The sequence below is a fragment of the Rhinolophus sinicus genome, linkage group LG03 (assembly GCF_036562045.2).
Source record: "Rhinolophus sinicus isolate RSC01 linkage group LG03, ASM3656204v1, whole genome shotgun sequence".
NCBI lineage: Eukaryota > Metazoa > Chordata > Mammalia > Chiroptera > Rhinolophidae > Rhinolophus > Rhinolophus sinicus.
The window spans coordinates 79,045,607-79,071,495 of NC_133753.1; the positions used below are offsets into that span (position 1 = coordinate 79,045,607).

General features: G+C 35.2%; 1 protein-coding gene across 3 annotated transcripts in view; it reads left to right on the forward strand.

Annotated features, from left to right (window-relative positions):
• The window catches only part of NUBPL (NUBP iron-sulfur cluster assembly factor, mitochondrial), a 196,146-nt gene that overhangs the window by 56,047 nt on the left and 114,210 nt on the right, over positions 1 to 25,889 (forward strand). For all 3 annotated transcript variants that reach the window (XM_074328126.1, XM_019754548.2, XM_019754547.2), the window contains exons 5-6: positions 19,603 to 19,642; positions 19,731 to 19,821. In XM_074328126.1, the coding sequence (XP_074184227.1) occupies positions 19,603 to 19,642; positions 19,731 to 19,821 (131 nt within the window). The remainder of the gene's footprint in view (positions 1 to 19,602; positions 19,643 to 19,730; positions 19,822 to 25,889) is intronic.

Consider the following 25,889-nt stretch of genomic DNA (forward strand, 5'->3'; position numbering starts at 1 on the left):
CAGCCAATTGATCCAGATGTTCATCTCTTCCAGAAACGCCCTCACAGACACACCCCGAATATACCCCTTTGCCCTGTCAAATTGACATAGAATTAACTGTCACACTGCTGGATCTCTCAGCCTTGCCCTTCATCTGGTTTGTGTCACTGTAAATCTTAATAATGCTAAATTCATAACCTGTGGTCCCTTTTCCTCCCACTATGGAGATGATTCCTGAGTTTCTAGAGTAATCTCAATCTCATTTCGAGGAGCTGTGTCCTGGGGTCACTTTACAACACAGACACATAGCATGTTCAGGATGATTTGACAGGGACTGTTTATGAAGATATGGAAGAAGTGTAGGGAAACCACAAAAGAAAGGGTAGTAGCTGTTGAGTAACAGTTGAGCAGTTACTACGTCTAGTCCTGAAGATGTGAGGGAGAGAACAGATCCAAACCTGGAAGGAGACGGTTCTGTAGTGATGTCTGCCTTGGGAGGGCACTGACACTTGGTGGAGGGACGCAGCCAGCCCAAGACCTTCCCACAGAGAGAAAGAAGGGACATTAAATCCCCTGACCTCCCTCTCCTTCCTCTTTCTCCTCTGCAGTCAGTGGACAGGGTGAGCTGGAGGAGCAAATGGCAGATAATCAGCAAAGGCAGGGAGCTGGGTTATAGTATACCTGGCCCCGCTCCTTCAGAAGCAGGTGTTTCAAGTCACAAACCTAGGATTTGCGATGAGAGGAAATCTAGCTTCTAGATTGTCATCTTCTTGCCTTTCTGTGTGTACACGGTCACTCCTAAGTAGTGTTCCATATGTGCACTGAGGAATTGCTGAAAGCAAGGAGGAGAAATAATGTTAGATTATCTACACTTGATTCAATTAATCAGCAAGTCTCTATTATAGATAAGGAGGGTAATATAAAAAATTAGCAAAGTTTGCCTGGGATAATACTCCAGATACTCCATAACCCACAACGTATATGTGCATAAGACAATTACCCAGAGGAAAAGAGGAGAAAATATTGATGTATAGCAAAGTGGTTTAGTCACCTCTGAAGCATAATTGTGGCAATTATTTATATGTAATCTGTACTTATATGTGAGCTGTATGTTACATGCCTCTTCTATTTTTAACTTATTAATAGACATGGATGGGTAATAGGTTTATTTCAGTCTTTCTGTAAATCATTAAGAAGAACCTTGGTGGAAGTGAGGCATTCCTAGTTATAAATAGACTGAGGACATTTAATGATCTCAGTCTGGTAATTATCAATGAATTTGGTGCATTGGGGAAAGTGGCTGCTGCTCTTCATCTTTGGCTGTGTATGAAACTCAGTTTGTGGAATTACAAAGTTGTGGAATCCACAAATGTGTGGTAAGTGATGATCTGGCTTCTGCCTAAACACCCACAGTGAGGGAGATTTTGCTGTTTCATGATAGCTCTATTTATTGCTATTATTTTGAACAAAAATCTCCTTTCTTATGCTTTCACATGTTTTTAGTAGTTCTGTCTCACGAGAACCACTGAATCTAATTCTTTTTCCTTTGATAACCTGTGAAATATTTGTATACCATGACGACAGTGAAGTTTTTTCTTAGCTAAAACAACTTCCATCCTTCAGCTTTTTCTCACATAACGTAATTTTGAGTATGCTGGTTGTTTTCCTGACCATGGGTCACTTTCGTGGACAAAAAAGGGGCACCATAATAAATCTAACCGAAAGTAACGTCACTGGGTGATCTGATCATAAATTCCTAATTAGACACATCATGGTGGGTAGTCAAGCTCCAGGCATGTAGTTTCTTTAGTAAAAGGTTTATTTTTGCTTTAAGCCAGCTCTGTCCATTGTTTCTGTGCATCTAGGTTAACACGCCTTTGAGATGCCTCTTTTCAGACTCCTCGGAAGAGTAACAACCCTCCATGGATCATATAATATTGTTAACTGTCCTGGCATTCAATCCCCACCTTGCTCTCTCTCCTTTCATGTAACCTTCCCTCCTTAAGTCCAAATGCATAAAAGAAAGTACAATCTGTCATTCTAGGAAGCATTTTCCTCAGTCTGTTGAGATCTCGCTTCTAGGTGTATCCTCTGTTTGGCTTAAATAAACTCTAATAAATTCTTATAATATAATTTTCTATAGATTTGGATGTTATTCTGTCCACACTTTGTCAGATCCCAAATAAATGAGGTTGCCCAGACTAGAACATTATTTCTAGGCATAGTCTGAAGTGATGTAGTGTATGCGCTTTTAATCAGCCAATGCAAAATGGGTGAACAATACAGTGAAAGAGGAAGAGTGACAGAATCAGTTCTTTATACTTCTTTACTTCTTTTTGCTTATGCTTACCTTAGTCCCATAGTTATGGAAGTCTGTAAGGAAACAACACCTGGATTCATCACATTTTCTTAATCTCTTATTTTCCTATTGCTTGTCTGTGATTTTTTTCCTGCTTAAACCTAAGTTCCTCAGCTCCAGGGACTAGACAGACTGCAGTCACTGTGAGGTACTTGAATTTACACATCGCAACTTCATTTAAACATACTAATTTTCAAAAACCCTCACAGTTTTGGCATATTGACTCTGGTGACATTTATGTTCTGTTTTTACTATCTAATTTATTGCTAGCTGTTGAAATGCCGACTGTTTCTTGGCCTTCCTAAAATATGCGCTCACCCTTTGGGAAGATTGCCTTTAACCTTTTATGGTACATAAAGCTGTATACATAGCCAGCAATGAAACTCAAGTAATTAATAAATATTGGAGGGCATGTAGGGTTCTGTTTATAGCCATAATTTATATCATGCCTATTGTTGGTTATCATTTTGTAAAAGCAACAACAATAAACTACAAACTAATTTGTCTGTTGTATCTTCCTTATCAATAAAATGAATGTAGCATTGTGGCACTGAGCCAGGTAACATAAGAAAGCAGAATCCAATCACTCAGTAAAGAGATTAGTTGGATCCTCAGTAATGTACAGAGTATCACTAATTTAAAGCAGGCTTAAATATTGTGTTAAGAGATTACTTAAAAAATTGAAGGACTGTGTGATATATTGGGTTGCAAGAAAAGTCATGGACTTGAAAAATCGTAGTTCTACACTACAAAAAACCAACCAACCAACCAACCAACCAACCAACCAACCAACCAACCAACCATTTAACATGCTAGCCAGGTAAAACCCTCCTGAAAGAAGTACCTATGTTCTGTGACCCTGTCTTGGTAAACATACTACTTTTAGTTAGGAAACAAATAAAAACTATTAGTATTAACTTTTTAGTAGTAAGTGGAGAAAAGAAGTTTTATAATCATTGTGGTACTATATGTATTCTTTTTTAAAGGTGTTTGAAACATTTAAGAAACTCAAACACATTAAAGAATCTGACATGTTAGCTTTGTGATTTTAATTTGAAATGTTTAATGGATATTAAACATATATGATGTATTAACTAGAGTTATGTTTGGTTATGAGTGAAAGAAAACCCAACACAATAGTAGCTTAAACAAGATAGCTTATTTTTCTTTTACATAAGAGTTTGGAGGCCATCCATTCAGGTTGGAATGACAGTTTTTTTCCATAAAGCCTCCAGGAACCAAGGTTTTTCCTAGTTTCCTGTGATACTACAGGTAAGAGGATTGCAATTTGAAAGATGTAAAATAATTTGGTTACGTTTATAAACAGTGGTAGAGCATTCAAGATAATTGGATTTATTCCATTTATTAGTTTGGTTCATTACATTTAGAAGAATTGCTTAGGTATTTAGAATGATTTTAGTATTTTGTAGGCTACCCTGTGAGGCCTTTGGAAGTTTTGAGAGAATCAGACTTATTTGATTTGTAAATGTAGTTTTAAACGTTTCAGGCAACTTAATTTAACTACCTTTATAATTGGAGAAAATTGTTTAGGGGAATTTAATCTGTAATGAGTTAATTGAACATGAATAAAGGAAGTACTTGTTTAATTTTTATACTAAATTTATAAATTATATACAAAATAACAAGATTTATGACATGAACATAGCTTATAAAAAGTTTAAAAGCATACTATTTTAATTAATTAAATATGAAACACAAGTAACTGTAAGTAATCATTTTTGCATAATAAAGTCCCCCGTAAGTTGACATTCCAGAAAGTAAACATATGAGATCAGATGCTGTGCACACGGAGTTGAGACTACAGACATTATTATTATTTTTTTTATCTTTTGAGTGTATATTTTATGTTGTCAGGAGGAGTAAATATACTCTTTTAATATTTGCATAATATCTTTCATTAGACTTTGACAAGTTTAGCTCTTTGCTGTTAGGAGATTCTAATTAAAGATTTTTTTTTCAGTAGTGACAGTGTCCTCAAAAATGTTAGCCATGTATACAGAGGAAGTCTTTAAGATATGAACTATTAATAGTTGACATTGGTGTAAGTCCAAGTAATTGCAAATGTGTGTAAAGATAAACCTAATTAAGCTTTTTATGGGAATGGCTTTCATTGCAAAATACTGTCTTCATACTTAATGTCCATTGGATACTTTGAAGGCTAGAGATAAAAATGCCTATGTTTAAAAACTGTTCAAATTCTATACTATTCCAGATCTTTGGGTATTTGCTTTAAAAGCCGAATTTCTCTAAAATTTTAACTTAGCTTTTTTAGCATGTGACATTAAAAAAACTTTTTATTTTTCAATAGCAGTTGACATTCAGTATTATACTAGGTTTCAGATGTACAGCGTAGTGGTTAGACATTTATGTAATTTATGAATTGATCCCTCAGGAAAGTCTACTACCCACCTGGCACTATACATAGTTTTTACAATATTATTGACTGTGTACCCTATGTTGCACTTTACATCTCTCTATTTTATAACTGCCAATTTGTATTTCTTAATTCCTTCACCTTTTTTACCCAGTCCTTCAACCTCCCTCACATCTGGCAACCATCAGTTTGTTCTCTTTATGTGAGTCTGTTTCTGTTTTGTTTGTTTATTTTGTTTTTTAGGTTCCACATATAACAGATTGTATGATGTTTGTCTTTCTATGTCCGATTTATTTCATTTAGCATAATATCCTCTAGGTCTATCCATGTTGTCACAAATGGTAAGATTCCATTCTTTTTTATGGCCAAGTAGTATTCCAGTGTATATATATATGTACCACATCGTCTTTATCCATTTGTCTTTTGATGGACACTTAGGTTGCTTCCATATCTTGGCCATTGTAAATAATGCTGCAATGAACATAAGGATGCATGTATCTTTTCGAATTAGTGGTTTGGATTTCTTTAGATAAATACCCAGAAGTGGAATTGCTGGGTCAGAGGGTAATTCTGTTTTTCATTTTTTGAGCTACCTCCATACTGTTTTCCATAGTGGCCTCACCAGTTTGCAATCCCACCAACAGTGTATGAGGGTTTCCTTTTCTCCACATTTTCTCCAACGCTTGTTTGTTGATTAATTGATGATGGCCATTTTGACAGGTGTGAAGTGATATCTCATTGTGGTTTTTATTTGCATTTCTCTGATGATTAGTGACCATCAACATCATTTCATATGTCTGTTGACCAGCTGTATATCCTCTTTGGAGAAATGTCTATTCAGGTCTCCTGCCCATTTTTTAATTAGATTGTTTGTTTTTTGGTGTTAAGTTGTATGAGTTCTTTATACATTTTGGATATTAACCCCTTATCATTGGCAAATATCTTCTCCCACTCAGTAGGTTGTCTTTTCATTTTGTTGATGGTTTCCTTTGCTGTGCAGAAACTTTTTAGTTTGATGTCCCATTTATTTAGTCTTTCTTTTGTTTCCATTGCTGAAGGAGATACATCCAAAAAAATATCACTAAGAGCAATGTCAAAGAGTTCATTGCCTGCGTTTTCTTTTTAGGAGTTTTACAACATGAGTTATATTTTTGAGGATCTATTTCAGGTATTGAGTCATACCCATTTAAAGTTTCCTTTTCTTTAGAGAAATGATGGCATTGTTTTCCCGCTTCAGTAATAATATCTTCAATATCTGTGCCTTGATTTTAAAGACAGCAGTACTGTATAAAAATCAAACTTTATAAAACTATCAAGTTAGTGGGGTTATTCTTTGAAGAATGAAGTTTTTCTTTGTACCAAAGACCTCTGTGACGAGGGGAAATGCTGTACTCTTCTTTGTAGGACTTGTTTTGGTTGCAAGTTTACATTTATCTAGTGACTGTGTAGTTAGTGTGTGTCTCCCCCGTAGACTTTATGTTTTATGAGGGAAGATACTGTGGCTTATTTTCTTTACTGTTGTGTCCCTAGTTCCAAACCTTGGGCTTGTCATATAGTAGGTGCTCAGTAAATGCATTGACTGAGTAAATGAATGGAAAGAATTCCCATAAGCGGTGAGTGTCCATTCATCCTTTAAAATAAAATTCATTTTATTGTAATTTATATTTAGTATTTCTTAGGGTTACAGTTATCATACAAGTTAATTGCCTAAAATGTTGAATGGCAAAGAATCAAAATTTTAAATTAGTTAATATTCTAGAAATGCTTTAATGGTAGCCTTGTAACCAAAATCACAAAACTTTCTAACGTTGCAAAGTTTCATTACCCTTCTGGACAGTCTCCAATTTATGGTGTGGTCACAGATCAGTGGCTTTGTTTTTATTACTCCTTTCCTCTTATTTTTTATCTATATACTCTGATAGATATATGGGCTATTCATATAAGCCCCCAAACCTTTAGTAAACTGAATGGGTAATGTAGTAAGGCTTTTATTGTATATACAAAGTGTTATGGAAAGGAGCTGGCCCCTGAGTATTTGTAAATCTTTACTTTTATAGTTTTTATGTTTTTATTATAATTTATGTTTATTATTCCACAGCTGTATCTTTTTATTATAGCATTTTTTATGTTGGATCAATATATTCAGTAGTCTTCTTAAAATGGGTTTTACGCTTTGTATCTTTACCTTTCCTCTTAAAACAAATTGAGTTTGTGTAATTCTTTTTACCACACTGGCGCGAAGGCCACACTGAAGGCAGTGTTTTGTCTTTGGCTGTACGTCTGTTTATTTTCTCTCTTATATTCTGTTTATGGTCTTCACTGGGTCTTTTAATGCTGGCAGTCATAATTTTGTCATAATATTTTGTATGTTGAGACTTTTTATGTTGCTCCACAACAGACACATTAACAGGCGTTTTAGTTACTGTAAGAAGTGCAGTTTGGTGCTAAGCCCTTGTCATATGGCTGTGATATCTTTTTCTCCTTGCAGTATGTCACTTTTGTTTTGCTAACTTGCCACTAAATGCTGTTTTTTTGGTCACTGTATGATGGGTACGTATTGCGCGTATGTTTCAGATCCCAGCTCCTGAATCTCGTGCACTTGCACCTTATTCTTTCTGCTTAAAACTGAGTTTGAGATTTTTAGAAGCCAGGTGGACAAATAGAAGAAAACCAGTCTTATATGTCATATAAAGTTGATATGAAGGCCGGAAATGTCACCATATAAGCAAAAATTGGGGATTACAGAAATTTAGTTCAAAGATATATCAGAATAACCCAAAATAGTCAACTGCAGTTTTACAGTTAGTAACCCTAGCGAAGACCTTTCCATGGACTTAAAAGATGATTCACATTAATTACAGAATAACTTGGTATATCAGAGCATTGTTATATCATTTCAGGCAACTTGTCTGGGCGTCATCAAACAATGGGAGGAAAATCTGCTCCTATGTGTGCTAAGCTTTTAACTGTGTGTTATCTTCTGACCTCATGTATGTTGGCATGACCTGCTATCTCCTCCTTCTTTGGGTATGTATGTGGAAAGGATATGGGACTAAGGATGAAACAGACCTAGATTCAAATCCTTACTGCTTTTGTTACTAGCTGCTTTACTTTGGCCAGATTAACTGAGTTTTCTGATTTTCAACTACTTCATATGAAATATGACATATGAAGACTTCTTGTGTCCTATGAAGACAGCTTGCCCAAGGCCACAGCTGGTAAGTGGCTAATTGCTTATAATAAATAATATTATACTGCACTAAAAATGCCTGGATGACCAAATGTAGGGTGTGCAGGTTTCTTTTAATATCTATTTACTTTTGACTATTTAGCTATTTACAAAATTGTTTTGGCCATTACATAAACATATGTTTTAGAGCACCAGCTATACTAAGCAAGGGAAATCTATGGTATGTAGTTGGGGAGGCAGGATAGAGGCATAGAGAGATAAATAATCACACATTTATTGTCATATGCTAGAGGCGATTAGAAGAAGGCATGACTATGGAGAGATGGTTTGGAATTAGGGAATTTAGATAGGCAGAGAGCAGAGAAGAGTCCAGGGATAGCCTCAGTTGTAAAATGGAGGATTGCTGTAAGGATTGAATGAAATAGAATATTTGTAAAGTATCCGTGCAGTGCTGCATGACACATACTGCAACTGCTACTTTTTTTGCTCTTCTAGACTGAGTATAGTGGTTCCTTCTGTCTTCTTTAAAATTTTTCCTTCCCAGATGCTTTTAACTCCGATGACACATAATTTTCATCTTAAATAACAGCTGGTTACCTGGAACATAATGTTTAAAAAATTATGAGTCCATACTTTGTTTCAGCAGGAAAGAATGTGATCAGTTAGTGATCAATTAGTGATGCTAAAGCAGGTATAAGGTGGGCTGGGGGCCCTGAGTGGTGGCATGTGGGTTGTTGGAGTAACGGTATGTAAAGCAAGTATTTATCATCTTTACCTAAAATCCTATTATGCCTATTTTTTTCTAGCCTTCCTTTCATTTTTTTCCTGTTAATCTCTACATTGTAAATTGGCAAGTATTCAGAAGTAAGATGCCAAGTGTAACTCTACTTTCAGTTACTCAGTAAATATTTTCTGAATGATTAAATGAAGAAAATGTTAGTCCTAGAGTATGTAAGAATCTGAGCTATCACCCTTGCTCCAAAATATCTCTTATACATCCTCCCATTTATATGTTAGTGAGCAGTTTCCATTTAAAAAATACTTATATCCTCTCCAAAGCTTAAGTTCTCAATGTGGTTTACTTGTATCAGGTCTTTTCCTAATGGGAACCACCCACATGAGAGTGAGAGTCTTGATTGGGGAAAGGATCGGTTGGAAAAGAAAGTGGCAGTTTTGCATTGGGAAAGAGATTGGATTTTAAAATTTTTTTTATTTATTTTATTTTATTATTTAAAAAAAAAGTTTATTGGGGTGACAATTGTAAAGTTACATAGATTTCAGGTGTACATTTCTGTAGTACCTCATCTATATATATCACATTGTGTGTTCACCACCCATAGTCAGTTCTCTTTCCATCACCATATATTTGATCCCCTTTACCTCATTACCAACCCCCCTGCCCCTTTTTGCAAGCAACACCTCCGAAGAGGGGCTAATAGCCAAAATGTATAAGGAACTCATACAACTCAATAACAGCAGAAAAACAAGCTATCCAATTAAAAAATGGACAGAGGACCTGAATAGACATTTCTCCACAGAAGACATACAAATGGCCAATAGACATATGAAAAAATGTTCAACATCATTAATCATCAGAGAAAAGCAAATAAAAACTACAATGAGATATCACGTCACCCCAGTCAGAATGGCTATCATCAACAAGACAAATAAGAAGTGTTGAAGAGGCTGTGGAGAAAAAGGAACCCTCATACGCTGTTGGTGGGATTGCAGATTGGTGCAGCTGCTATGGAAGGCAGTGTGGAGGTTCCTCAAAAAATTAAGAATAGAATTACCATATGACCCAGCAATCCCTCCCCTGGGTATCTACCCAAAAAATCTGAAAGCATTTATCCGTAAAAATACATGTGCTCCAATGTTCATTGCAGCTTTATTTACGGTGGCCAAGACATGGAAACAACCAAAGTGTCCTTCGATAGATGATTGGATAAAGAGATTGGATTTTAACAAAGATAAGCCTGAATGGTTTTCAGTTCTGAGATGGGTGAGTGCCTGGGATGGTGTAGTAGGATTCCAAGCTGGTACAAAAAGGGAGAGTACGTGAAGGTAAAATGAAATTTTAGTATTAAGAACGATAAGTGTACAATTGTAAAAATACTGAAGAAGTTTCTTTATGATCTTACTTTCTGCTCTCTCTAATATTCTCCATCCCCCTCCTTTCCACTTTTAGATACAGAATTATGATATTGCCTTTGGCTGTCTAGATTGGTACTTGAGTTTTGACCCATTTTATTCTCCCATCTTTACTTACCTTCTCTCTAAATCCTTCTTTTCTTTTAAGTAAACAAGTAGGGTATTCTAAACCTTTTCTGGGTGCTATTAATTGGTGGAACTACGTTGTCTCACCCAGCCACTTAAAGTTCACCTGAAAGAACAATAGTGGATGTAACTCCTTTCTTGCATCTGATTTCTCATAAGAAAGGATCTTGGGTTTCAGAAAGAAAAGAAGGAATATGAGAGTGGATGGTGAGAAAGAGAAACTGTAAAATTTGCACTGGCTACCCTTTCCTACTTTTTAAGGTTCTTGTACTTTTGAGTGTCTTCTCAGTATGTGGAGAAAGGCTAGTTTTTATAAAACTGCTTTGTTTTTTTACTCCATATTTAAATATTTCTTAAAATTTATGAAATGAGACTATATTCTTGACTGTACTCTCTAGCCTTATTTTTAAAAAATGGATTTAGTGTCTTTAGTTATATGGTGTTAATTTACCTTTCTTTTTTTTTAGACATATATTCCTGAACCTTGATGTTTGATTATATTTAAAACTCTTCTTTTAGTTTTAGAGCCAAGGAACAGAGTAGAAGTTATAGAGATTTTTTTCAGGCTTATTGCAAATACCAGGTAAATGGGAATGTCTACTACTTAGCTGATTCAGGAACAATGGGATGGCTACAGAAAGAAGATCTGATTCTAGATCAGTTATCCTTAGACTATATAATGATGTCAGCTTTAATAGAAAGGTTTAAAGGAGCCTTTCTTATGCCTATTTCCTTTTTACCTGGCTTTTCAGTTTGACAGGGTCAACTGTCTAGTCTAGCTTGATAATTAATTTATAATATAAAAGTAGTTTCAAAATCTGTTTGAAATCCGCTGGCGACATACAATTCATGAATAAAATTCACACCTGTTAGGAATGATCGATCTTTGTTGTAATAGAGTGAGGAGGATGCAGCAGAGTGTCATTCATCCTGTGAGTGGCATTGTGGCAATTGAAATGGTTTGACTTACAATAAGAATCTTTTGTGCTTCAGTGCAGTAACTATCGTGAGGATACAAGGAGGTAGGAAATAATGATCTGTGCCATGATAGCTTCTGGTCTCTTAAAAAAGCTGTTGCTCGCAGTACAGTGGATTCCAAAGTTTCTATGTAAACTTTCAACCTGTAGTACTTTGTTAGTTTTTCCATTAAGTTTATGTGGAGCAATTACTGTATCCATTTTTAAAAAAATAAAATTCTAGGGAAAATAAACTCATTTGTGCCTGTAATCATGAGTTGTGATTCAGGCTTTCCCTATTAATTTAAAAGTGTGGCTTCAGTCTATGCCAATATTCAATTCTGGTAATTTTATTATTTAAAGTAAAAGGTTTTTAAGCAGTATTAATTTTGTTTACTGATACATGGAAGATAATGAAGAATGTGCCTTTAACTTTCTTTTTATTTATTATTTTTATTTACTTATTTTATTGGGGAAGGGGAACAGGATTTTATTGGGGAACAGTGTGTACTTCCAGGACTTTTTCCAAGTCAAGTTGTTGTCCTTTCAATCTTGATTGTGGAGGGTGCAGCTCAGCTCCAGGTCCAGTTGCTCTTGTTAGTTGCAGGGGGTGCAACCCACCATCCCTTGTGGGAGTCAAACCGGCAACCTTGTGGTTGAGAAGATGTGCTCCAACCAACTGAGCCATCCGGGAGCTCAGCGGCAGCTCAGCTCAAGGTGCCGTGTTCAATCTTAGTTGCAGGGGGCACAGCCCACCATCGCTTGTGGGAGTCGAGGAATCCAGCCGGCAACCTTGTGGTTGAGAGCCCACTGGCTCATATGGGAATCCAACTGGCAGCCTTCGGCGTTATGAGCACGGAGCTTCAACCGCTTGAGCCACCGGGCTGGCCCCTAACTTTCTTTGTAATGTATATGCTGTACATGTTTAGGAGTTTCAGTGTACATTTTTCCCTGTTAAATTCTGAAGAAACACATTTAACATGGTGTGATGAATCAGCTCACATTGCTGAGTTAATTTATTATTCATTAAACTACAGGAAATATTTAAAGCACAAGTTTTCTCTGGATTGAGATTTAACAAAGATTGCTCCTTTACAGTGTTAGAGATTTTGATTTTTAGTTTTGTGAAAAAACTGTCGACTGTTTCACTGTCTGAAGGTGTTTAGGCTGTTATAACAAAGTAGCATCGACTGGGTACCTTAAACCACAAACGTATTTCCCACAGTTCTGGAGGCTGGGAAGTCCAAGATCCAGCTGCTGGCAGATTCGATATATGGTGGGGACCTGATTCCTGTTTCATAGGTGGCCAACTTCTCATGATGTCCTCTCATGGCAGAAAGGGCAAGATAACTCTCTGGAGTCTATAAGACCACTAATTCCCTTTGTGAGAGCTCTACCCTCATTCCTGTAGACTTCACCTTTTAATACCATCACACTGGAGGTTAGGGTTTCAACATATTACTTTTGGGGGGTCATGACATTCAATCCATAACACTTTCAATTTTTGCTTCCAGTTTGAACTTCAAGCCATGTTTTGAACAGAGTCAAACTACTTGGATCATCTGTTTCATATGGATGAATAAGTGAATCGATGATACCCATATTCTCCTAGTTTATTTTAGTGTAATCTTTTCCATGTTACATTGAAAACAACGAGTGCTACTGTAGGTTTTAGCCGATGCTCTAAACCAAGCACAAGAAGTAAGGGTTAGTAACAGTGGAAAGTAAAAGACAAAATTGTTATTGATTCCATGTCATATGTTTGTCTACCTAGAAAATTCAAAAGAAATAATCAAAAGACTATTTGAAAAATAGTGAGAATTCTGGAAGATAACTGTATAAAAATATAAGATCACTGTATAAAAAATCAGCAGCTTTCCACGTCTAATTCTGGCAGCGTGGCAGACTAGATGTTCGGAAAAACTTACTGTACTAGCATACCTAAAGTATTACATAAAATATTAACAAAAATTACTTTTCAATACACGCCTGAGATAGGAGGAAGGAAGGGGATTTCTCAGAATTTCGAAATCACAAGAATGTGTGAGCTAATTGGTGTAGGTGTGCACTAGAATTGACGTTTACCCAGGTATTACCTGCTGATCCTTGGTGGCTTAGGGCCTATATTTTATAGGGCTATGTATGAAGGAATGGAGACAAAGTCTGGTGCCTAAGGAAGGAGAAAGATTCAGTGGAGCATCACCATATAAAAGCTGGGACACCCAAAAGATGACCTCCTTGATAAGTCAGCAATGAAATAAATCTTCCTTACATTGGTAGTTACTGGGGATATGTTCTGGTCTTATCCTTGGCTCTGGGTAGAGTGGAAATAAATGGACAGATAAAATAAAAGATTAGATGCAACTAAAGAGGAAGTTAGTTAACTGGAATGTAGATGAAAAGAAAATACCTGGAATGTAGTACATAAAGAAGAGTTGGAAAAAAAGTGAAAGTTTGAGGGACATGGAGGATAGCGTGAGAAGGTCCAACGTAGATCTAATGAGAGTTCTAGAAGGAGTTAATGGAGAAAATGTGGCAGAGGCAATACTTAAGGAGATAATGGCTTAGAATTTTCCAAGAGAGAACTAAAATTCAGGACAATAATAGCATATGAATTGGCCTGGGAGAGAAAGTGAGTGGATTTGAAGAATTCATAGGGAAAGAAGGTAGAAGTATTGATCCGCTTTCCACTTTAAATATGTTTGTTTAAATTACTGGGTAGTCATTATAACAATAGAAATGGACTGTATGATTTCTATTCTAAAGGAAAAATGTAATGAGAAGAATGTCAATAAAAAAATAAGACTACCAAAAAAAAAGTGAGGCAAAGAGAAAGACAAAATAGTAGATATGTATCCAAAGATATAAGAAATATAAATATAATACAACTCTCCTATTAAAACAATAATATTGTTAGACAGGAGAAAACAAAAACAAAATAAAACAGAAGCAAAATTCAGATAGGTTAAAGAGATATACCTAAAACACAAAAATATACAAAGTTTAAAGGATTGGAAAAGATAAATCATGCAACATGAAAATGGGTTTAGTCATGTTAATATCAGAAAAAATAGACTTTATAGCAAAAGTAGTTCTCAAGGTAAAGAATCACCAAAACAGATTTAGGAAGAATAGAAAATCTAGGTTATTCCATACCTAGTAAAGAAATAAAATCAGTAATTACAAACCTTCTTACCACAAAAATAGCAAGCCAACACTCAAGAAACCAATAATTACAATCTTATGCAAACTAATGCATGGAATAGAAAAATACATAATACCTCTCAACTTTGTTTACAAGGCAAGTAAAACTTAGAAGAATGACATGAAAAGGGAAAATTACAGGTCAGTCCCTCTAATTAATATATGTAAAAAATCTTAAGCAAATATTAGCAAACCAAGTCCAGCATTGTAATAAAACAACTATATTGTGATTAAACTGAGTTTAATCCAGGGAAGCAAATTTGGTTAAACACTACAAAAAATTTGTTAATGTAACTCACCAATTTAGTAGATTAAAGGAGAAAAAGTATATAGTAATTCAGAAAGAATCTGAAAAAGCATTCTATAAAACTCAACAACCATTTTTGATCACAAGTCTTCTCAAACTAGGACTAAAGGGAATTTTATTTAACCTGATGTACTGTATCTGTTACAAAAATATAGCAAGAATCATACTCAATGATGAAAGGTTAAAAGCCTTGCATTTAAAATTAGGAACAAGGCAAGGAGGCTTGGCATCACAACTTTTATTTAACATCATACAGGCACCCCTAGCATGCAAAATAAATCCAAAAACATACTTACACTCATGAATAAAAGAATGAATAAAAGTTGAATAAAAGAATCAAACTGTCATTATTTGCAGAAAATATCATTATTTACATAGCAAATTTAAAAAAAATTAGACAAATTATTAAAATGAGTCAGGGAATTTAATAGGGTGGCTAGATATAAGATTAATATATGAGAAAATTAAATTTCTACATACCAGAAATAGTTAAAAGATGCAATTTTGATAAAGATACAAATAGCTTCAAAAACTTTGTGGAAAGATGTTAAAGGTGTTAATAAATGGAGAAACAAATGATGTTCATGGACAGGAAAGACTGAATTTTATAAAGATGTCAATTCTCCTAATAGTCTGCAAATTCAATCAAAATTCTGTTTGTGGAAAGTGACCAAGTTGAATTTACAATTTATGAAGATGAGCAAAGGGCCATGAATAGGTAAGACATTCCTTAAGATAGAGAACCAGATGGGGGACCTCTTCTGCTAGATAGAAGGACTTATTATATGGCTACAGTACTACATGCCCTGTTTTGAATAGACAGATAATACTAGTGGAACTGAATAGAGAGCCCAGAAACAGACTTACACATACGTATATGGAAACCTGATTTATGACAGAGGTGACATTGCAGATTGTTGATGGTGCAACAATTTATTATCCACATGAAAATTAAGAAAATGGATCCTTACACTATATTTAGAAATTAATTCCAAATGGTTTAAAGACTGAAATGTGAAATACAACATTATAAAGTATTTAGAAGACAATATCTCAATGACAGTATACTAGGGAAGGCTTTCTTAAACAAGACCCCAAAATGATAAACTTGTAAAGGAAACAATTGGATTAATTTGATTACATAAAAAGTAAGAACTTCTGTTATTCAAAACAACACTATCAAGGGTCCAGCAGAAGCTTGTTTAAGATGATGAACTTAAATGCCTAGTGCATTTGATTAATGTATTTGATAATTACACAACTGGAAGATTAGAAACAGATTACTATTAAATACCTAAAAATTCAAGAAAACACACAACACATGCCCAACAAAGATCTTCCTACCACCTATCAGGGAGACAAAGGAGAAATAATCATATTGTTTGCTGTATTGCTCAGCCATTAATAACATTTACATGCCTATCAAATAAAAATTGTAATATAATTACGTTAGAGAATGAGTGCATGAAAAGTGTGGCTGTGCTTGTGAAAAAGAGCTCAACCTATAATATTTTATGAATTAACTAAAATCTGCCAAACTTTGAATAAGGTTCATAGATTAATTGTATCAATGTTAATTTCCTGGTTGTGATAACTGTACTATGGTTATGTAAGATGTTAGCATTAGGGAAAGCGAGGTGAAGGGCATACGAGAACTCTACTATTTTTGCAGCTTTCTGTAAGCCTAAGATTAAATCAGAATAAGAAGTGAAAGCAGTTGAGTTGAAGAGTTGCGGGCTCTGGGGAGTAAGAAATGGGAGAGGGATGGGGGATTATTGACTTTTAGTAACAATTTTATAGTACAATTTGACTCTTTAATCTGTATACATATGTAATTGAAGAAAATAGAAAGTAGAAAATTGTGCAGGGTACAATGGAGAAAACTTATTACTTTGAAAATTTAAGTTGCATGCTTTTGGAAAGAACTGACAAAGTTATGTGGAAAAATATTGTTGTCAAATTAGGTATGAGGGAGATTGAGCTTGTTAGTTTAGTCAGAAATTAAAGAAGGAAACCATAAAAAACTACACACACACACACACACACACACACTCTCTTAAACATTTTATTTTAACTTGAAATATAAAAATGTATACTTTTTAACTAATCTTTTAATGAAGGACCATGGGTTTCTTTGAGTAGGGATCTGGTGAATAGAGTTCAGCAATGGATTTCTTATTAGAACCAGGCCTATATATTTTACAATTTCCAATTTCTGTCTCTTTAAAGGAAAGAAAGAACCTGAAGAACATATGATGAAATCTGAATACATAATCATGATAGGTTTTTATGGTTTTTGTTTAAACTTTTAGCTCAATACTAGTCCAAGTTGCATAAGGACCTCTACCGTCCTTTGTTCTGGTGAAGTAGGATATGGTAAGAAGAATGAGTGGGGATGTGGCTGCACAGAACGTTTGGTAAAAGAAACTATATTGTATAGTAACCTTTTGTTGACTGTGTAGTGTATTTGTTTTGCACTTGAGCATAAGCAGTAGATTGTTTTCTCTTGAGACTAATGCAGTTTCTTGTCTCAGATTTAAAGTAGATTTAAAAAAAATGTTTTCCCCAGTTTTATTGGGAAATAATTGACATACGTCACTGTATAAATTTAAGGCGTACAGCATGATGGTTTGAGACATATATTGTGGAATGATTTCCACCATAGGTTCAGCTAACATTTATATTCTCATATAGATACAATTAAAAAAAAAGAATAAATGAGAAAAGGAAACAAAATTTCTCCTTGTGACGAGGACTCTTAGGATATACTCCCTTAACCACTTTCCTATATATCATAGCTCTTAGTTATATAGTCATCATGTTAGACATTACACCCCTCCTACTTATTTATCTTATAACTGGAAATTTGTGCCTTGTGACCAACTTCCTGCAGTTTTTCCTCCCTACTCTCCAACCCCTGGTAAACACAAGTGTGATCTCTTTTTCTGAGTATTTTTTTTCTTCCCTAGATTCCACATATACGTGAGGTCATACAATACTTGTCTTTGTCTCATTTCATTTAGCCTAATGAATTCAAGGTTCATCGATGTTGAAAGTGATAGGATTTCCTTGTTATTTTTTATGGATAAATAATGTTCCATTGTGATCTATCTATCTATCTTTGGAGAAATGTCTATTCAGGTCCTTTGCCCATTTTGAACTGGGTTCTTTTGTTTGCCGAGTTTTAGGAGTTCTCTATTCTTGTAAGATATATGACTAGCAAATTTTTTCTCCCATTCTGTGGCTTGCCTTTTTATTCTGTTGATATTGTCTTTCAATGTATGACATTTAAAAAATTTCATAAAGTCCAATTTGTCTGTTGTTTCTTTTGTTGCCTGTGCTTTTGATATCATATCCAAGAAATCATTGCCAGTCCCAATCGCATGAAACTTTTGCCATGTTTTTTTCTAAGAGTTGTATAGGTTTAGCTCTTACATTTGGGTCTTTTATCCATTTTGAGTTAATTTTGTATTTGGTGTTAGGTAAGGGTCCAATTTCAGTATTTTGCATGTGGATTTTGCAGTTTTCCCAGCACCGTTTGTTGAAAAGACTGTCCTTTACCCACTGAATGATATTTCCCCCACTCCCCATGAAAAATTGTTTGAATGTATATGTGAGGGTTTATCTGAGCTCTCTATTTCATTGGTCTATATGTCTGCCTTAACACCAGTACCACACTGTTTTGATTACTGTAGTTTTGTAGTATGTTTTGAAATCAGGAAGTGTGAGTCCTCCAGCTTTGTTCTTCTTTTTCAAAATTGATTTGCCTATTTGTGAGATAGCTAGATTTTCCATTTGAATTTTAGGATGGATTTTTCTATTTCTGAAATAAATTTCATTGGGATTTTGATAGGGATTGCACTGAATATGTAGATTGCTTTAGGTAGTATTGACATTGTAACATTACTAAGTCTTCTAGTCAATGAACATGAGATGTGTTTCCTTTTATTTATGTCTAATTTCTATAAGTAATGTTTTAAATTTTTCGTTGTATAAATCTTTCACTTCTTTGATTAATTCCTAAGTATTTGATTCTTTCTGATGCTGTTATAGATGGAATTGTTTTCATAATTTCCATTTCAGATTGTTCATTGTTAGTGTATAGAAATGCAACTGATTTTTGTATGTTGTCTTTGTATCTGGCTACTCTGCTGAATTCATTTATTAGCTTTAACAGTGTTGGTTTTTTTTTGGTGGAATCTTCAAGGTTTTCTAGTATATATAAGATCATATCATCTACTGACAGAGAAAACTTTACTTCTTTCTTTCCAAGTTGGATGCTATTTATTTATTTTTCTTGCCTGGTTGCTCAGGCTATAACTTTCAGTACTATGTTGAATGGAAGTGGCAAAAGTAGGCATTTTTGTACTGTTCCTGATCTTAGAGGAAAAACTTTCAATCTTTTACCGTTGGGTGTGATGTTTACTATGGGCTTTTTGTGTATGGCTTTTATTATGTTGAGGTACAAAATAGAATTTTTCCACTTTTTTTGGATTTGTATACTTTGCAAATTCATCAAGTAAAGAAAAAAATAAAAAGGAATAAGGATAATTGCTTAGATATGTTTGTGTGTGTGTGTGAGTGCAAAATACATGTATACACATACTGGATAAACATGTAGTTTGTATAACTATATGAATAAAATTGGTGGAAAAATTACTTATTGGAGCTATTTTTTAGAAGCATGTTGGTAAATGGTAGAAGAATTGTTTGTTAATAAAACAATATCCCAACTATTTTTAGATGTTGCATCTATTGAAGTATTAGTTCTATAATATTTAAACTATTGCAAATTGAGGTGAATTAGTTGGAATTCAAAAGAGCAGCAGTTGAGTAGCTATTTGCATTTTTAATCTGACAGTCTTTGACAAAACAAGTCAGTATGTTTATGTATAATGACATTCTTTTAAGAGATTTTGTTTCTTCTTATTTCAGGCAACCTAATGAGGCCTCTTTTGAATTATGGTATTGCTTGGTGAGCATATCTTTTACTTTATGTTACTTTTCAGAATAATATTGATTAATTTATGTAAATTAGTTGTATTTTTGGTTTATTGTTGCAGTATGTCCATGGGCTTTCTAGTTGAAGAGACGGCACCAGTCGTCTGGAGAGGACTTATGGTAATGTCCGCCATTGAGAAACTGTTGAGGCAGGTAAGAACGTTGCATTAAGTACCATTTTGTTATTGGCATACTGTAGTTAATGCATTCTTGATGGGAGAGCTGTTAAAATTTGCATTTAGGTTGAGATATTTTGCAAAAGAATCCAGTGGATAGACTAAATGTATAATGAGTTACGTGGCGCCAAGACCAGATATCATTGTTACATGATTTAATCTTTCCCATTGCTTATGAGTATTAAAAATCCTAATGTTTTATTTTATATTGTTCTGTTGCTCTGTTGAGTCAGTCTGCGGTAAGATGAGGAAATCTATTTTATAAGTAATATGCCTTCTTTAGATTTATAGTTAATCTCATTTTGGCCAATGTGAGTTATAAGGGCAGTGTAGAAATTATTCAGATGTAGAAAAAATATATATAAACTATAGTGCTTGTGATTTAAAATCACTTCAGAACAAAATAAAATTTTGTTTTAGTCTGAGTACATATGGCTGTATATTTGTGGACATAATATCTGTCCAATCAAGTTTAATTTATCGTTAAGGAAGAGAATAGTTGATTGGATAAGCTAAAAATATCAGATGGGCTATATGTTATTCAGAGGAATAAATTTTATTTTTTCTTAAGTAGCTGTGAATTTACAGTTAATTATATTCTAGGTAAATATTATAAGTAATTTGGATTTTCTCCATCAAGTTACATTAATTACATCTTACTTATTCAAATTTTACTTTGGGTCAGGTACCATGATATAGGTTGACAATAGCAATCATAGATATTTCTGTGTGTGTGTGTGTGTGTGTGTGTGTGTGTGTGTGTGTGTGTATTTCTAGTTGAGAAAGTGAGTAAATGAAATATGTCTTGAAATCTGAAGCTCTTTTATTTACCATCTTGTCTTCCTTCTGCTGCTTGAGTTCTGATAAATGTGCTCTTCAATCTCTGGTCCCACAATCCTCCTATTTTCTCAGTGCATTAAGTCTCTTGGCTGCGTCTCCTTTTTTTTTACACTCAGATCCTACAGTTGTTTAATTCAGTTATACTCCCAGCAACACCCTTTTCCTACCAATTCCTTTTTGACCTTGATTAGTGTGGATTCACTTAGCCTGTTTTGTTTGTTGTTGGTTTTTTTTAAAGGAAATTCTAAACCAATGTTTATTCAGTTTATAGTTAAAATTAGAGTCAGTAGAAATTTGGAAACACCCAAAGGAGAATTCTGATTTTGTTGTGAGAATATTTCAAATACGAATGTCCCCCGTCCTCTGTTAGTGTTATAATTCTCAACAGGAAACGATTCAGAATTCCTCCCAAGCTTTTATGGATGGCCCCTAGAAGGTAGAAATACTTCCTCTTTCCCCAGTGATCAGAGGCTTAGAGACTCAAGTCAGTGATAAGAGACAGATCCAGGCCAAGTGTTGTGCTCCCAGCTCAGCGGTGCAGGATCCCCATAGCTCCATAGCCCGTTCCCAGTAAGATGTGCGAAAGTTCTCTCTTTCTGGCCCCCAAGTATCCTTTTAAAAATCTCAAGGACCCTTTTAAATCTCATATTCCAAGGTTACAGTAGCATCTCTGCACATGAGCCCTTGAGGGTGGAAGAGAGAGAGCATGTGTGCATGTGCCCTCAGGAGAGGGGTAAAGGGAGTCTCCCACAGAATCAGTGAGGTCAAACCTGATAGTTCAAATTAATTATGCTCCAATAAATTGTGCCTGAAGCTCAAACTTATATTTAGTACCTGCTTTTATAAATGAAGAAATGTTTTGAGACCAGAGGTGAAAGGATCAATACTCTGAAGGAACCAGAGAATATTATTTTTTCGTTTTTTGGGGTGTTGGGGAAGAAAAAAGGGGCAGAATCTCAATTCCACATTCTCAATGTCCCGCCATAACCCAGCCTCTTTTATCTACTGCTGAATATGTCAGCGAATGTAGAATAATTGTGTTAATTGTTGGCATGATACCATTTTTTATTTCCGAATTTGCCATGGTCTCAACACTTTAGTCATCTGATTTTATTCAATGCTCTTCTCAACGTTTATCAAATGCTCAGCTTAAAAATAGTTAGTAAATTTGATAGTCTGCCAGAAGACCTAGTGGAGGTTTGGAGATTTGGCTCTCTGACACATAAATTGTATAAAAGTCACAGTTTACTCTGGGAAGTGCTGAAGATACATTTTTAGCAAACATACTATAAAATAACAGCATGAAAGATGGGGTAAGAAAATGGATCCATAACTTATTTTATTGAGATTCTTAGAGGATACGTAGAGTGACCTCTAGGGCACGTGTTTGATGTTAGAATGCGTCTCTACCTTACAATCTTTTGTAAGGTCACTTTTGTCATCTGCACATTTTAATGGGAGCTAAAAAGCTGGTATTTTCCGTCTACGCTGTGACTATTCTGATCATCTGAGCTGCTAATTAAGGAGTGTTTTGTTTTGCTTTAGAAAGCAGACCAGCGTTTGGTAAGTTTAACATTCTTTGTGACAATTTAGTAGCTGGATAAACGCTCTGCATAGTAGTGGATTATCAGGGTACCTGATTCATTGGCAGATTAAAAAACAATTGAGTATAACGTGTATACCCAAGAGTGTGTGAATCATAAGTGTACAGATAGGTGGAGTATCCCAAAGTGAAAACACCTATGTTATCATCATTCAGGGCAAGATAAATAAAATACCAATGTTCTAGAAGTTCCTTTCATGTCCTTTCCCAGTTATATTTTGGGAAGAGGAAATACATACTTGTGGTTTGTCTGTCATGTTGAATTAGAAGTCTGGTTTAAAGTATTTTTTTCCTCTCCCTTACAATATTTTATTAAGTCAAATTTATACATACAATGGGATGCACAATCCTCTATGTATAGTCCAGTGATGTTTGATAAATGTACATACTTATGTAACCACACCCCAATCAAGATAGAGAACATTTCTGTCCCCCCTAAAAACTTTCTTTGGTCTCCTTTTTATTCAATCCCCCACCCATATAGTTCATCAGTGTTGTGATTTCTATCACCATAAGTGAGTTTTGCATGTTCTTAATACTTTCTATAAATGGAACCCTACAGGATCTAACCTTTTGTATCATTTTCTTAACCTAATGCTTTTGAAAGTCACCCTTGTTGTTGCATATGTCATTAGTTGAGTCCTTTTTTTATTGCTGTGTAGTATTCCATTGCATAACCATAACCAAATCTTGTTCGTCTGTTCTTCTGTTGGTATACATTTGGTTTGTCTCCAGTTTTTGGCTATTATGTATAATGCTGCTTTAAATACTTGTACAAGTGTTCATAAGAGTTCCATTGTTTCACATCTTTGTCAACATTTGGTGTTGTCAGTATCCTCTCTTCACTAGTGGGTATAAAATGGTATCTTCTTATGGTTTTAATTTATGCTTCCCTGATAGTCAGTGATGTTGAGCCCCTTTTCACGTGCATATTAGTTATTGCTGTATCTTCTTTTGTGCCATGTCTGTCAAGTCTTTTACTCATTTTTTTATCGGTTCATTTTTCTTCTTGTAATTTGATTTGCAAGAGTTTTAATATATTCTTGCTATGAGTTCATTGTCAGATATATATACTGGGAATATTTCTCCCAGTTTGTGGCTTGCCTTTTGATGAGCTGAAGTTTTAAATGTTCATGAAATCCAATTTATCAAAAAAAATTTTTTTAATGCTTAGTGCTTCTTGTGTTCTCCCTAAGAAATCTTTGCCTGTCTACCCCAAGGTTGTAAAGATATTCTCATGTATTTTTCTCTCAAAGCTTTATAGTTTTGCTTATACATCTTGAATTAATTTTTTGTGTGTGAAGTGAGATAAGGGTCAAGGTTTATATTTTTTTTATAGTTGTGGTGTAATAGGAAATATATTCATTCTTTGTTCTTGGGTCGTGACACAAAGCTCCTAAAACCCTTGGAATTTCCTGAGCAATAGGAGTGTTGCACCTTTTTGAGCACACCTGAGTTTATGCTAGTGAGGTGACTTAGGGTGGGGCTCCGGATAGACTCAGGATGGGGCTGTTCACCAGAAAGACCAAGTGTTTAGAGGGTTAGAACTTTCAGTCCCGCCCACTGACCTCTAGAAAGGGGAAGTGGGGGTGGGCTGCAGATTAAGCTCTATGAAAACTCTTGAACAAAAAAAGTTCAGTAAGCTTCTGAGTTGCATTTTGGAGCCCTTCAACTGATTCTAGTGTGTAGACAAGTTTGGCAACCATTGGTTTGCAGAGTTTTAAGAATGATTGCTCGGTGAGAATGAGGACTGAAAAAGGGCCAGGAGATAATAGGTGTTAGGTGGCCATTTGTGGTCCTTTAATAGTACAGTGAATGAAAAAAGTCAGATTATAGGGGTTTAAGAATGGATTTATAGCAAGACAATGGAGGTAGAGGTATATTCTGCTTATTAGATAAAATAGGCCATGCATGGGGGTTGAAGGGGTGGGGAGAAGGAAAAGAGGATGGAAGCATAAGGAGAAATGGTATCAAATGAAGGCCCTTTTCAGTTGTTTTCCAAAAGGGATAATAGTCATACCTTTTCCAAAGTATAGGACACAATAAAGAGGGACTGAAGATTCTAGAAAATGAGAGGATTATCGAAAGAGGAATATTACGAACGAGGCAAAAGGGAATGGGCTTAAAAATTTAATAGATGAGTTATTTTTGGAAAATAAGTGTGTAGTTCCAAGTTTGGTGAGTAGAATGGAAAGAAGAGCAGATGAGGGAACTCCATCATACCTGTAACTAAAAAGAGTTAATAAGTTATTATTTTGTAGATCTTCTCAGTGGAAGAAATTGACTCAATAGAGAAAATTTCGTTCACAAATTTCAGTATTCATAAAAATTATCTGGGGAGCTAGTTGACAATTTAGGTGTATAGCCTCCCGGTTTCACTCCCCCATTTGAAGATTTTCCTTCAGTAGGTTCAAGGGAGGGCCAAGGAGTTTTCACTTTTAGTAGATTCCCCCAGGCGACGCTAACTAATACTAGTGGTTCTGAAATCAGGGTTAGGCATACGAGTCTGATGGTTCAGAGCCAGTGCTTTTTAACTGCTTTCAGAAGAAATTAAAAAAAAAAAAAAGAGAGAGAAAAAGAGATGAACGATAGGATCCCTATGTAGCAGCAAAGGCCTACTGGATGCGAAATATCATGAGTTTTTAGTTTTGCCAACTCTTTAGCAACTCTTTGAAGCCTGAAAGTCGACCTGGGCAAAAGTGTTGTTGGAGCCAGGATCGGTATGACAGAAAGTCCAAAGGGAGAAGCATATCTAGGGCATTCATGAGGGGAACAGTGAAGTCAAGTCCTGACTTCCAGGAAGACATGTGGTCTGGAGGGATCCGGAGGCTGGAGGAATCAAATAATTGGAAACTACCTGTGACGGGGAAGAAGCAATTCAGTAGCTGTGGGAGGGACAGGAGAAGAAAAGTTAGGCTTTTTTTTATTTTTTATTTTTTAATAGATTAACTTTGGAAATGAGATATTTCTGAGGAAAGGCAGGTTTCTGTTAAAGTGAGATAAATGTCAAGTATCAAGGTATCTGTTCTCACAGTGGGGTGGTAATAAGGTTGCCCGATAAAGTACAGAATATACCTAATTAAGTTTGAGTATCAGGTACACAGTGAATAATTTTTCAGTATTGGGTATGTTCCAAATATTGCTTGGGACATAGTCACACTAAAAAATTATTTGTTGTGTATCTGGTATTCAAACTTAACTGAGAGAGGGTCCTCTATTTGCTAAATCTGGCAAGCCTAAGTGGAAGTGATGTTTCCTAAGACACAGAGGAAGGTGGATAAGACTCAGATTGGGAGAAGGGTAAGCGGGGTTGTGGAGTGCAGCTGAGTTGTTTGAGAATACAAGTATGAAGAAATATCAGGGGAACCTTATTTAGTCAAGAGTGGCAGATGTGAGTAATTGAAACGAGGTGAGCATTAGAGTGGGAGGTGGGACAAAGAATTATATTAAGATGGGGGAGCCCTACCAGAATTATTCTTTGCAATTTGGTAAAGGAAGATGGTTTGTCAACTTCTTTTACCAACAGCTGCAGCGTCTTCTGAAAGAACAACTGATTTTTCTGGACATAGAAGCAGTAGTACAGGGATCCTCATGGTTTCAAC